Raw genomic sequence first — 14,676 nt, forward strand, 5'->3', positions numbered from 1 at the left:
CCTCTTCCTTCTTTTTAACTCATTTCTCTGGCTGTGGGAAGTTTCAGTCTCATGGTAACACAGCATATTTACTCATTTGTTCAATCCTAGTATGTACATAAAGTCATCGCAGAATTTCTAACCCATATTCTGTGAAACATAAATAAATTTACCAGCATATGATATTGGACTGTAGTAGTGGGTTGGTTTTTTGTTTGTCATTAGTCTTGCAATATATAATCAAAATACCATTTTCCAAAGTTACTTGGTTTGGTTTTCTTCTTTCCCACTCCCTTCATTATGGTTAGATTAATGTGGGGGGAAAAAAATCAATCCCTAAAATGCAAAAGCAAAATGAAACCATTGAATCTAGCTGTATATCAAGTGGACAGTGTAACCCCAAGGGAGAGATTATTTCAAATGTTTGTATTTAATATTTTTGACATTTTCATTTTGATATCATTTCAGTTTGCAATTCCAATATAGCCTTTATCCAGATTCACCAACTGTTTACATTTTGCCCCATTTACTTTATCATTTTGCCTTCTATCTCCCCTACCTCTCTGAGTACCTACATAGACTTAAACACATGTGTACACACACCACTTTTGTCTGAACCATTTGCGAGTAAGTTGTCCCCAAGTCCTTTAGTGTGTAAGTGCAAAGACATTCTCTCCTATAACCACAGTTTAGTTCTCAGAATCAGGAAATAAGAAAACGGTCTTCAGTCCACAGTCCATATTCAGATTTATCATTTATTTCAGCCTCCTTCATAGCCCCTCTTCCCCCCCAATCTGAAATCCATCCAGTCCAGGAGCACCCATCGCCTTACTGCCCATTTCTCTTTAGTCTTGAGTCAGAAGAGTCCCTCAGTCTTTCTTTTACAACCTTATGTTTTTAAGGGGTATAGGCCAGTCGTACAGATCATCCCTCAGTCTGTGTTTGTATTTCCTCAGGATTGAATTCAGGCTTAGTAATACCAGTGAAGTGATATATCGTTCTCAATATATCACCATTACGAGAGACATGATGTCTGTTTGTGTGATAATAGGTACTTGGGTATCTTGGTTAAGGGCGATCTGCCGGATGTCTCCACTATAAAGTTGCTGTTTTTCCCTTTGAAATTAATAAGCAGTTTTGGAGAGGTACTTTGAGACTGTGTAAGTAAATATTCCTCATCAGTGTTTCACCCACTGGTTTTAGTTGCCATTGATTGTTTTTGCCTGAATCAGTCAGCACTGTGATGGTTGCAAAGGAGTGATTTTCTAAGCTTTGTTACTTGAACTCTGTTAGTCGTATCCTACTATAAGAAAGAGTTTTCCTTTTTTCTCCCCTTTGTTGTTGTCATTATGTACTCATGGGTTCTTTTTTCATTCAGTGGGTTATATTCCACTACTATATTTATTTTGATATTCAGATCATCCTGGATATAGCCAGCCAGTGGTAAACCTCTTCAAGTTGGTGGTGTTATTTGGGTATGTCTCCATCCTTCCTTGCGCACTTCCTTACATTCTGGCACAATAATATGTTTGTGGCTCATCCTGTACTTTTTCTGCCCCGCCCCCCGGCCCCCCCCCCCCAGCCCTGGGATCAACTATTTCTCTAACATGCCTTGCTTTTGTCCTAATGGAGAATATATTTAGAAACCAAGATCTGAGAGTGAGTTATGGCCTTTGCTACTGGGATACTGTTGTTTCTAGGCCCATTCGGTGGACATAGCTAGAATACATACACACAGAGAATATAAATGCACATAGATAACATGCATTCATTTGTATTATATATGTACACATGTATAATAAACCTGTAAATATACATGTATCCATATCTGTTTCTATACCTATATGTATGTGTATGTTTGTATTCACACAGGCACATACCTAACCACGAGTTAATACTGAAACTTCTAAATCCATTCTAATACCACAGTTATTCTAGTTTTTTCTTTATAGATTTGTAACTTCCTTCTTCAACAGTGAAAACCCTAACTTCTTTTTTTTAATTTAATTTTATTATATTATGCTAATCAGCATACATTACATCATTAGTTTTTGCTGTAGTGTTCCATGATTCATTGTTTGCATATAACACCCAGTGCTCCATTCATTACGTGCCCTCTTTAATACCCATCACCAGGCTAACCCGTTCCCCCACCCCCTCCCCTCTAGAACCCTCAGTTTGTTTCTCAGAGTCCATAGTCTCTCATGAAAACCCTAACTTCTGTTTCCCTCAGTATATTTATGCATTTCCTCAATCCTATATTACGTAGAAAATAGTTTCAAATTTTCTAACCCTACCACTGTGTATTTAAAACACTGTAATATGAGTGTACATACTTAGTGGGATATAACCCCGTGAGAGGAGGAAAACAGAAATCTTGCATTGTTTTTAGTTATGTTTTGGGGGGGATCATAATGATACAGTTTTTCTGAAACTATTACATAAATTGTGAGATAAATCAAATGAATAATGATATTGGTGTGGTTGAGAATTGAGCTTTTTGACATGGTTAAAAAGAGATACAGGTGTGTGGTTGGTAACGTTAAAATCCCATACTTTTAAGTTTAAATTACAAATAATGGTATGATCTCATGATGTATTTTGTCTTATGTATGCACATGATTGTATACACTATACACACACACGTACACACATACACACATAAACACTTCTGAATCGGCCTAGAAACAATGACCTACCTAATAGCAACAAGCGCCTCTAGAGCATCCAGACTCCCACTGAAAGAAACCAGGACTCCCAGGAAAAAAATGGCTGAATCTAGGTCTGGGCAGGAAAGTCTTACATGGAACAGTAGGAACGGTAGGAACATGGAACATGTCATACCAGAAAGCAAACATGAATAGACCTATCCATATCTATTTCTTTCTGTGTATATGTGTACTTACCCCCCCCCCCATAACCATGAGCTCATATGGATACCTCCAAATCCATTTTTAACACCAGAGTTTATTCTCATCTTGCTCCTTTCTATATTCGACTGGATCATGTCAAAAGAATTCAGGAGCCAACTTGAAATTTCCCACAGGAAAAAGAATAACAACAATGGGATAAAACATAGGACATATATTTAAATGCATAACCTCACTGTGTTCTTTAAAAAATAAATAGAAAAGTCTTCATTGGTCACTTTTGGAGGATGTTATTTTGGAAACTGATTTAAGTGAAGAGAAAGAAGGGGCACCTGGGTGGCTTAGCCAGTTACATGTCCAACTCTTGGTTTCAGCTCAGGTCCTGATCTCGTGGCTCATGGGATGGAGCCCTACTTTGGGCTCTGCACTCAGCGGGAGTCTGGATGGTTATTCTTTCCCTTTGCCCCTTTCCCCGCTCATGCGCTCTCTCACTCTCTGTCTTTAAAATAAATAAATAAATCTTTAAAAAATAAAGAGAAAGAATTAGGCATTTAGTTGTCTTTTCTACAAGAACTGAACATCAGGGTAACCAAAAAATTGAGAGGGATTGTAACCTTTAATGAAATAGTGGATCTAGCCAATGATTATCACTCACAGAAAGACAACCAGACCTCATATGCCTCCTGATGGAAATTCAAACACCACCAAGAAACACACTTGCCAGAAATCAAATCTTAACCTGATCAAGTCTCAAGATACAGCTCCCAGTTTAGAGGAAATACAGGGAACAGAGGAACTTGTTCAGTGACACAGCCAGAATGCAGGTGGCAAAGTGTGGAGCGTTAGAAACTAGGGGACAGAAACCTGGTCTCTCCAACCAAAAAGTTGCATTTGAGGGGCTCCTGGGTGGCCCAGTCAGTTGAGCATCTGACTCTTGATTTCGGCTCAGGTCATGATCTCAGGGTCATGAGATCAAGCCCCGAATCGGGCTCCCTACTCAGTGCAGAGTCAGCTTGTCCCTCTCCCTCTGCTCCTGCCCCCTCTTGCACTCTCTCTGTGTCAAATAAATAAAATCTTTTTTTAAAAAGTTGCATTTGAAAAAGGGAGAGGTCAAAAAGCAAGGAGTATCTATAGATTGAAAGAGACTTGAGACATATTAACCCGCTACAACATAGGGGCCCTATTTACATCCTGATCAAACAAGCAAACTTACTATGTGTGTGAGATAAGCAGGGAAATTGGGACACTGACGAGATGGTTCATACCAAGTGTTCATGTTTTAAAGTGTGGCAATGGCAAAGACAAGAGTGCTTGTCTTTCGAATTATACATTAAATACATAAAGATGAAACCTTAGGATGCCTAGGATTTGCTTCATAATAGTCTTAGAGGGTAGGGGCGTAGTAGAGATGAAAAACGATTGTCCATAAGTACTTTACTATTGTCTATGTGTGAAAATTTCTTTCTAGTAAAATGAAAAAGTGGTGTTGCCAGCTCTGAGGCATGTGCCCAGAGAGCAGGACAGCATCCTGGGAATGAGTGCCTAGGCTCAGACCGCAAGCTGGGGAGGGTAGGAAGCCATGTCCTTCTCACTTTATCTCAGCATATGGTAGTCACTCAGTAAATGATGGTGTGAAGAGATGAGTGAGTTTGAAGGGGCAGCCGACATCTGGGTGAATTTTGTTCCAAAATTGGGCCCATGACTCATAACTGTGAGAGCTGGCCACTCACACCACATGGTATTTAAGCACTTCCCTGTTGCTTGGGCTGCTGCCATAATATTTGATGACATGATATATATGACCTTCCTTCCTTCGCAGGCTCAGGCCCGATGTCACCGGATAGGCCAGAGCAAGGCCGTGAAGGTGTATCGCCTCATTACTCGGAACTCCTACGAGCGGGAAATGTTTGACAAGGCCAGCCTAAAGCTGGGCCTGGACAAAGCTGTTCTTCAGGACATAAACCGAAAGGGCAGCACCAATGGAGTGAGTATGACAGTACCTGCCTGGGGTCCCCAAGAAGCACTCCTCACACAGCCTGGGCCCCTCTGGAGTCTTCCTTCTTACAGCTGTTTTAAGATTCACTTTCACTAAATTGAGTCAGGTTGCACGTCTTTGTTGAGTCATTCCCCACAGCAGAGGATCATTCAGGGTCAGGTCTCTGCATTTTACAGATGCATAAAGGAAGTCTGTAGGCACAGTTATAGGGTAGGATTGCCCGGCATGCAGTAACGTTTTAGTAAGCAGAGTTTTTAACAGTGCCCATTAGAAGTCAGTAGATCTTAACACTTTAACACTCTAAATATCTATTGTCACCATGCCTTATCTTGTACTCCAGACTTTGAACTTCCTCAGGGTATAAGGGAACCTATTTTATCTGTATCACCCATGGACCTTACCAGTACTTGGCATATTAAAGATGTTCAGTGCATGATGGTCAGTGGAAAAAATGAATGAATAAATTAGCAGCTTGCAGTATGGCAGTTAAAAAATCTTTTTCCCCCTCCACAGGGATGAAAAATTGCAGCTAAGATTCCTAAATCGTATTAAATTATAGGCCAACAAAGCAGAGTATCTCCTTAATCTCTGGACTCAGGGCATCAAAGGTTGGGAATTAAAACCTTCTAAATGAGTTGTCTTCAGTCCAGATGTTCTGTATCCTCTGAGATATGCATATGTTGCTAAGCATAATACTTTAAGTTACCAGTGCTGGGAGTCATGGAATTCCTTCTTGAAAATGATAGAAAGAGAACCAGATTCTTAATTACAACCAGGAAAGGGTGTTTTGAACTCCCATTTCCTGTTTTCAACAAGCAGTTGAGAAGATCACACTTGGCACAGGATCCTTTCTTTAGTTGAGAAATGACATCATTTCCAATATTCATGTATTTATTTAATAACGAATAAATCATCATTCTTTAGCTCATTTAATACATCTGGAGGTTTTTAAAGATACAGACTCAAACTAAAACATTAAATATATCCTCTTTAGTGGTGCATAGTTTAAATACCTTGTGACATTTGATAGTAACCAATGTCCTGAGGAATGTTAGGGCCGCTGGGTCATGTGCTGGCTTTTCTTCCAGAGCTCCCCATAGGGGATTATCTGCCTGCCCTCCCCATAGTTTTCTTGAGTGTCTTTATCTGGGCTTTAATTTTCTAAAACTTGTAGCCCATATCTTTATTTTTCTGACATGTGCAGTTAGTGGAGGAAGTGTGCACTGAATCATGAGAGCCAGATTTGAGGCTGTTTTTCTCCTGTGCATTTTCCACTTTGTGAGTAGCCTTTGGTGACCTGTCCAGGTACAACAGCTCTCAAAAATGGAGGTAGAGGACTTGCTCCGGAAAGGTGCTTATGGAGCCTTAATGGATGAGGAAGATGAAGGCTCCAAGTTCTGTGAAGAAGACATAGACCAGATTCTGCAGAGAAGAACCCACACCATCACCATCCAGTCCGAAGGGAAAGGGTCTACTTTCGCCAAGGTATGGCACCTTTCCTCCAGAGTCCGTGTTGGAGTGGGAGCAGAAAGAAAACTATTCTTTGATCTTCACTGGCCAGGCTTTGTTTTCTCTATATGCAAACCGCTGAGATTGTCTACACCTCTGTTTTGTGTGAGACTAAATTCTGAGTAATGAGCCAGAAGCGCTATAGAAAGAAAACACCACTCCTGAATTTTGGGAGCTGATCGTCAGCAGACAGGACAGACAACTTTGGTTTACAGCTTGCACTGTTCACTGTTCACAAAGACTGCTCTGACATCTTTGAGTGGTCATCTGGATTTCTTTCTAGAGCACTCCTTGACCACTGTCCAAGCCCTGAAATTCCAATGAATGTTCCATTCCTCAAACTGAAGCAAGTGTTTTTGCTCATTTCATGAGAAAAGAGATGTTAGTCTAGATTCCCAGCTGCTAGTCTCGGTACCCCTTTCCTCTGCCATTCAGCTCACTGGATTTTGGATTCAACTAATGAGACCACTTATCAGATCACTTTCAGGTGTCCCTGACCACAGGCTCTGGGAGCTTTGTGGCCTGTTTGGTTGACTTATGTAGGACTTCTTCAGTAGAACATCCTGTGCGTTATGGGTGCCGCTCATCTCATTACACCTTGAACTGCCCAGCTCAGTGCCTTTCCTATACTGGACATTTGGAAAGTGGTGAGCTGAAAGAAAAAATTCCATCTAGGGAAGTTGGAAGAAGTAACCCTTTTGCAGGGAACTAGACATCAAGTGACACATTGCCATTGTGTTCCAGGGGCTTTCTTCCTGCTTCCAAGTTTCAGTTCCAAAAAATGACCTATACATTGAAATTGTAATTTCCTTACCCAATCTTTAGAAAAGAACAGTCTTGAGATTTTTACATTCATTTGGGAGGCTCTGTTAGGGGTTTTGGTTTCAAATGCAGTTAGAGAACATACTTGAGATTCTGGGATATTTGAAATAACATAGGTGGTATTACCAGTTTGTACTGTGTTCAGATGCAGTTTATTGACTTTCATCATCTCCACAGGCTAGCTTTGTGGCTTCAGGAAACAGGACAGATATTTCCTTAGATGACCCAAACTTTTGGCAGAAATGGGCTAAAATAGCTGAATTGGACACTGAAGCAAAGAATGAAAAGGTACGGTACTGAGAATGTTCTATTCCATCGCAATTTCTCTGTGTCTCATAGGACCATAAGTTCCCACACAGCTCAAGTCATTATTCACTCCTGAGCCTTCGTTCATAAGTGAGCTGCTATAGGCAACATACTTAAAATACGCCTGACACATAGACAGAGCTTGATAAATGTTCGCTCTTGTAATTTCAGAATGACCTAATGGGACATGCAGTTTGCTGGGCACCCGGGAAATTTGACAGAGGCAGTTAGAACTGGGACTGGCCAGAGGCGCCTGGGTGGCTCAGTCAGTTAAGCGTCTGCCTTCGGCTCAGGTCATGATCCCAGGGTCCTGGGATCGAGCCCCACATCGGGCTCCCTGCTCAGCGGGAAGCCTGCTTCTCCCTCTCCCGCTCCCCCTGCTCATGTTCCCTCTCTCACTGTGTCTCTCTCTGTCAAATAAATAAATAAAATCTTTTTAAAAAAAAAAATAAAAATAAATAAAATAAAAAAAAAGAACTGGGACTGACCACACATAGGTCAAGTTCAGCCCTCTGACCCAAGCCAGCATCCCATCCTTGGCATGTGACTGTTTTACCTCTGCTTCAGTACTTCCTATGAAAAAGACTTTGCCTGTGACAGATACTCCAGAGGAGACAAAGCAGCATGAGGGGCTTTGTTGGTCTCCCCTCCATTCTTTCAGTATCTTGAGTTCTTCTATTTCTGAACATGAGAAAGAGAATAGCCCTGGAACGAAACCAGAGTCTGGTGTCAGTCCGCCTCCGACTGTGTGCCTCTGGGCAAGGCAGTTGACCCCACCGAGATAAGTGAGCAAGACATGGGACAAAAGGTGGTGGTGACGCCCCCTCGCAGAGTTGGCGATATTTGTGAATACACCTCCCTAGCCTGTGGGGAGGCACCCCTTAAGTGTTCATCTCATCCCCTCCCTCCATCCCTGGCCCTGTCACCTCACGCCAGGATGCACACACATCACCTTCTACTTGTCTTCCCTGGTGGCTGTTGAACCCCTGTGGATGCACGAGCGCAGGGGACAGCCCCTGCGCATCGCTAGCTGATTCAGTAACCAGCGCCCAGCCTTAACGCTTCTGTGGGATCACCAGAGCTTGCCCAGTCCACCCTCTTCTCTCCTGTAGGAAGAGCCTGAAGTCCCTTGAGTAACCTGTTTAGTAAAACCTGTTTTACAAGGTCACAATCAAGGAGTGACCCTGTGTGCCGGGCAGTGGGCAAGGGCGGGGAGAAAAAACTCTTGTCCTAGAGACCTTGAGAACCTTGAGAAGCAGCTGGAGCGTGCAAGGCAGGGAGCAAGGGGACTGACGCAGGAGGAACACCACCGTGTATCGGGGCTACGCGGACAAGTATTTAGGAGCTGAGCTGAGCTTCGGGAAGAGGTATGGGGGGGAAGGAAAAGGAGCAGGAGCTTATGGGGACTGTTTTTTTTTTAATTTTTATTTATTTATTGAGAGAGAGAGAGAGAGAATGGTAGAGAGAGAGCACAAGAGGGAAGAAGGTCAGAGGGAGAGGCAGACTCCCCGCGGAGCAGGGAGCCCGATGCAGGACTCGATCCCGGGACTCCAGGATCACGACCTGAGCCGAAGGCAGTCGCCCAACCAACTGAGCCACCCAGGCACCCGCTTCTGGGGACTATTAAAGAGGCAACGGTTCTGGCAGGGGAACTGCCAGAATGAGCAGAGGATCCTGGGCTGGGGATCATGTCTTCAGCGAAAGACAAAAGGTTAGCAGTTAGTGCTCATGGAAGACATGAGAGAGTAAAGAAGCAAGGAATGTGTGTGTCTTCAGAAAGTTGCTGAGCAGATGGATTTGTCCAACTCCTCCTGTCTCTAGAGCGCGGGCTGCCTCTGCATGCTGGGCAACAGCTGGGGTGTGCCACTCCAGCCTTTCTTGGCAAGAGCGGACCGCCGCTCTGGGCACCGGGAGGCCTTGCTCACCATACCTGCTCTGCTAGCAGGACTGCAGAAACAGCAGATGGTGGTGGACAGCGCTGGGGGCTTGGGGGAGCATGTCATCTCCAGTGAGTCTCCAAGAATCCCCTCTGCTTGTCGTGGTCATGGGCGGTGTACTGGGAAGGGCCTTTCCTGCTGGAGGATGAGGCCGCGTGTGGTTTTCTACCGGATGTGTCCTCATGACCCAGGACGAGCCACAGGACATACGTGTGCATTGTGATGGGGGTAGAGCAAAGAGGGTTCTCTCCCCAACCGACCTCTCTGTTTCTAGGAGAGCTTAGTGATCGACCGGCCTCGAGTGAGAAAGCAGACCAAACACTACAATTCCTTTGAGGAGGATGAGCTCATGGAGTTCTCTGAGCTAGACAGTGACTCAGATGAAAGGCCCACGAGGTCCAGACGCCTCAATGACAAAACCAGGCGCTACCTCCGAGCTGAGTGCTTCCGGGTGGAGAAGAACCTGCTCATCTTTGGGTGGGTATTGGCTTTGCCTGCGTGTTACTGTTTTCCAGTCCCTGAGATTTGTCCAGTTTGTCTCTCCAGTCACCTCTACGAGCTCTGGGCTGATGGAGGGTCTGTTAGAGCAGGAGAGAACTGTGCTTTTTGCCCACGGCCCCCTCAGTCATTGTATGCTCTGCTGCCGTATTGTAGATGTGCCATGGTTTTCTCGTGTGCTTGTCCCAGCAAATCTCTGTTACTAATTTGCTGCCTGGTACTGATTTCCTGCTCCTCCACCACCACCCCGCCCCCCGCCCCCCGGGACGTATAAGGAATCCGCGCAACAGATGTTACAGTTAGGGCATGATTTGTGCAGGGCTCTGGTTCTGGTAGAAGTAGAAGGTTTAGCTTCTGAGAGCTCACCATTGCTTTTGAACACTGCAGCTGGACTGTCTTAATTCCAAATTTATTCCCTGCTCTAAATAGTTTCATCCCTCCCTTGTTAACATTCTGGTGGCTATAGGAAGCTCTCAATGTTCAGGTCACCTTAGTGACATTTGGTGTGCTACAGCATGTGGTCCTTGGAGGCCTTTGAGGGCTAAGCCCTGAGGGCGATTAGTAGACCCGACAGAGGATGAGAAGCACTCTTGGCTCCTGTTTGTCCTGCAGTGTTGAGGGCATGTATGGCCCTTCCTCCCTCCAACGCCCTTCTGTATTTCCACTCTCAGCTGGGGCCGGTGGAAGGACATCCTGACTCATGGGCGATTCAAGTGGCATCTGAACGAGAAGGACATGGAGATGATTTGCCGGGCCCTGCTGGTGTACTGTGTCAAGCATTACAAGGGGGACGAGAAGATCAAGAGTTTCATTTGGGAACTGATCACACCTACCAAAGATGGGCAGGCCCAGACCCTCCAGAACCACTCAGGTGAGCGGTGGCAGGGCCGTGCCCGAGAAGTGGGAGCTCCTGTATGCTTCCATCCTTCCGCCTGTGTTGCCCCAGGTTGCTGTGCTTTGGGAGACTTCCCTTTCTCAGATACATTGGAGCATGTTAGCTGTGGGAGAGGAAGATGATTGCTTCAGTCCTCCCTCAGCATCATCCAACGTTACCTATACCATCTGGTAGAAGTACAGTGGGGCCCTCTTGAGGTTTCCCACGTGCCCGTCCTGTGCACTGACCTGAGCGTCACAGGGTTCCTTCTTTGAACCGGGGTCACACCATGTGCGCTGTGGTTTTTCTTTTGCATTTCACTGTTCTGTCCCATTCCTACCTGTCTGTGCCTTTTCTTGTGCTGTGCTTCTCCTTCCCTGTGCTTGGCCGTAGCCCACCTTCATGTTTCAGGTTGAGTGTGCCTTTTTTCCTGGCCAGGTTGTAAGTTCCCCAAGGGGCACAGGGGATGTTCTTGATCTGCCTGGGTAAATTCCTGCTGCCTGACTGAACGCTGCTGGAGTTGACCGAGCTGGGGCCCAGGCATTTCTCCTCACTATTGGCACCGCTTGGTGGACCAAGGAGTGGGGTCTGTCATCCAGGCCACCACGCACAGCCTGGCTGCCTCTTTGCAACCCCAGCCCAGCTCTGTTCTGCTCCCCCATGTTTAAGCTGCCTAGGCTCATTCATCTACCTGCCTTTCTGCTACAGGGTTGTCTGCTCCAGTCCCCAGAGGGAGGAAGGGGAAGAAGACAAAGAACCAGCTGCTGCTCCCAGAGTTAAAGAATGCAGACTGGCTGGCCACCTGCAACCCTGAGGTGGTCCTCCATGATGACGGCTATAAGAAACACCTCAAACAGCACTGCAATAAGTGAGTGGGCCCCTCCCCATCCCTGGTGGCAGCTCTACTCAGACTGTCCAGACTCCTGGGATCCCCGTGGGGCTGTGGGACACTCCCTGATGCTCCTGACCACCATGCAGGGTCTGGAAAGGCAGGATGGTGTGGTCTAAGCTGGGACAGGATCCCTTCACCTAAAGCCTATTTCACTCCTTTAGCAACATCTCTCCCCCCAGAACCTGGATTCTCTACTAATGCAGCCTGTACCCCTGAGGGTTTTTCTGACTTGACTCTCTAAATCCATTTAGGACACTGGTGATTTCATTGTTCTCTGTCCTTCTGCCCCTGAGGTCACATTAGGGAAAGCAGAAGACTAATGGCCACTGCTCTCAGCCTCCCCTCTCCCCCATGCCAAGTTGCTTCCTCTCCTGATGCACTGTTGCTGCTCATGGCTTCCAGGTATTTGACAGACATGCATTTGAGACGTATCTCATACGTCTAGGCCCTAGGCTAGCACCGTGCAGAGGGAGGGATGCAAGGGACACAGTGACAGAAGATGAAACTGCTCTTGTTTGAGTTTGGGGAGGTGGGGCACCCAACCACCAAGCAGTGATGAGCTGCCCCTGCATACTTGCGTCACAGTACGGGGGATCTATGAGAACTTAAAGGGCCCTTGGAGACCCCTCCCCCCAATCCAGCTTCCTAGGCCTAGGGTGAGCTCCCCAGCACTCCTGCTCAGCACTGAGCAGGCCTCTGCTGCCACACCTCTGGTTATAACCATAGAATTTAAGTGATAAGTAAGAGTTCGTTAATTTCTAAATTAGTATGTTTTGATAGGCTTTTCCTTCCTCCCTGTGACATCATCTCATGGTCCTGTGGTTGTTGTTGGGTTGTATTCTTTTATGGATGAAGTCTAATCCTTTCCCTTCATCTCTCCAAACCTTTAAAGAGAGGCCTTATGTCCAAAACTGTAATAAAACCTGCACAGAAGTACAGGCTCTTTGGGAGAGAGAATCCAAGGGCACGTGCTTAATGGTAGAACCTGCCTGGGGCAGGACCTGGTAGCATGCTCCATGTGACTGACTCAGAGTCACCACAGAGGGGACATGCAGAGGAGACAGCCTCAGTAAGAGTACTCACAGGAGACTGCGCACTGCAAACTAAATGAAGATTCTCTTGTACTTCAAGCAGCCATCCTTCTTGAACAAGTGAGACATGTGGTAAAAAAAAAAAAAAAATAACATTTGAGGAGAAAAATTAATCTGGCAACAGCAAGATGGAATAGGTCAACCTAGAGCTGAATGGCCATCTAGGAGAGTTCTGTCTTAATTTAAGTATTGACCATGAGGACCTAGAGAAGGGTGCTGACTAGAGAGTTGGGGAGAAAGGGTCAACTGTGAGACATGACCAAGGAATAATGCGTAACGGGTGATGAGGAATACATACGCAGCTAACTCCATGATTGTGAGTCTCACCAGCTAGGAGGCTAACGGTGCTTGGGCCAGGACAGAATCAAAAGCCTTCTATTCACTGAAAGACGCAGAGCAAAACGAAGGACTCGGGTTTTGCCCTGCTGAGTTACAGCAGCAGTATTTGGCTATTCCGTTCACAACTGCACATGTGGGTGTGGAGTGCTGAAAATAGGCTGAGCTGGAGAGGTTGACATAGAACTTCCCTTGACACCTGCAGAGATGATCACAGATGCTGACCAGAACCATTTCGGACCTTTGAGAAAGGGCTGAACATTTCTAACCACCCCCCCACCAAGACTTTTCCTGAGTGCATGCCTGACGCTGGGAATTGAGGGATGCAGTAAGGGGCGCCTGGCGTGCGACCTTGATCTCGGGGTTGTGAGTTTAAGCCCCACATTGGGTATAGATTACTTAAAAAAAAAAAAAAAAAAAAGAATGCAGTAAAGCATTTCTCTGAGTTCAGAAATGCTGACTATTATTTATTATCCTGAATCTTATGGAGACTGCTATTCTCTTTAGTTCTGGCTCAGGAAGAGCCAGAGACTCCGAGCCAACAGGGACTTGCAGCTCTTCCCACTCAGCATGGGAGTTCTATGGGCAGTCCCCTGACAGGGAATCTTCAGCCTGTGCTTGAGCCTTCGTGCTGAGGGGAGCTTACCATTTCTCAGCAGGGCTCATTTAATTACCAGATGATTCTAATTAATTGTCCTTCTGTATATTGAATCTAAAATCTGCTTCCTTGTAACTTCCACCCATTGATCTTGAGTCCTGGTTCTGCCCTGAGGCACTTTGGAAAACAGGCAGACTTTTCAGCCAAACTGGACTGTGAGCTTTTAGAATTGTAGGCTCTGTTAGCAAATGTATTGCCATTCCAATATCAGATAAAGGTTAAGGCAGGCTGTGTGGTCAGAACTGCGTGGATTTAAATCCCAGCCCTCTTGCCTATCAGCAGGTGCATTACTTAACCTCTTTGTGCCTTCTTTCTTTCACCTAGAAAATGAAGATGATAATAGTCCCATCTCTTAGCGCTGCTATTTGGATTAAGGGAGCTAACATGCTGCCAGTAGTAAGTGCTCAAAGCATTGTTCAGTAGTAGTAGTAGTATCGTATTTAGGGATAGGAACTTGTCATCAAAAGAACTTTAAAAATTTTTAAAAATAACTGCTTCAGATCCAAGCTATAAGTCAGGAGAGTGGTCATCCATTTTGGGGGTGGGAGTAGTGACTGGAAGGGGACCCAGGGAGCCTTCTACTGACATGTTCTGCTTCCTGATTGGGATCCTGGATTCACAGGTGTGTTCAGTTTGTGGAAATTCATCAAGCTGTACGTTTTTCTCCTGGAAATATAGTTCATATCAACAAAATGTTGTGGAGTTTGTTTTTTTTTTTTTTCAAGAAAGAGATAAGGGAAAGAGGAATAATGCCACCGAAATATTAATGGGTTTTGTTTGACTAAAGTAAGGGTATCACAGATCTACTCCAGTTCTCCTTCCCTTTGAGTTTAGATGTCAACTGGGATTATCCTCTCATTCAGGGAGGGTTGCCCCATCTGTCCTCTGAGTTGATTTGCTTCTCATTT

The 14,676-nt window shown here is 45.3% G+C and overlaps 1 protein-coding gene across 4 annotated transcripts in view; it reads left to right on the forward strand.

Moving 5' to 3' along the window:
- The window catches only part of CHD6 (chromodomain helicase DNA binding protein 6), a 192,856-nt gene that overhangs the window by 130,242 nt on the left and 47,938 nt on the right, over positions 1-14,676 (forward strand). For all 4 annotated transcript variants that reach the window (XM_025875413.2, XM_073880411.1, XM_073880412.1 and 1 more), the window contains 6 exons: positions 4,669-4,833; positions 6,151-6,330; positions 7,354-7,464; positions 9,694-9,896; positions 10,589-10,788; positions 11,500-11,659. In XM_025875413.2, coding sequence (XP_025731198.2) covers positions 4,669-4,833; positions 6,151-6,330; positions 7,354-7,464; positions 9,694-9,896; positions 10,589-10,788; positions 11,500-11,659 — 1,019 coding nt within the window. The remainder of the gene's footprint in view (positions 1-4,668; positions 4,834-6,150; positions 6,331-7,353; positions 7,465-9,693; positions 9,897-10,588; positions 10,789-11,499; positions 11,660-14,676) is intronic.

Source organism: Callorhinus ursinus, unplaced genomic scaffold (assembly GCF_003265705.2).
Source record: "Callorhinus ursinus isolate GAN/ISIS: 27379988/994484 unplaced genomic scaffold, GSC_fseal_2.0 scaffold38, whole genome shotgun sequence".
NCBI lineage: Eukaryota > Metazoa > Chordata > Mammalia > Carnivora > Otariidae > Callorhinus > Callorhinus ursinus.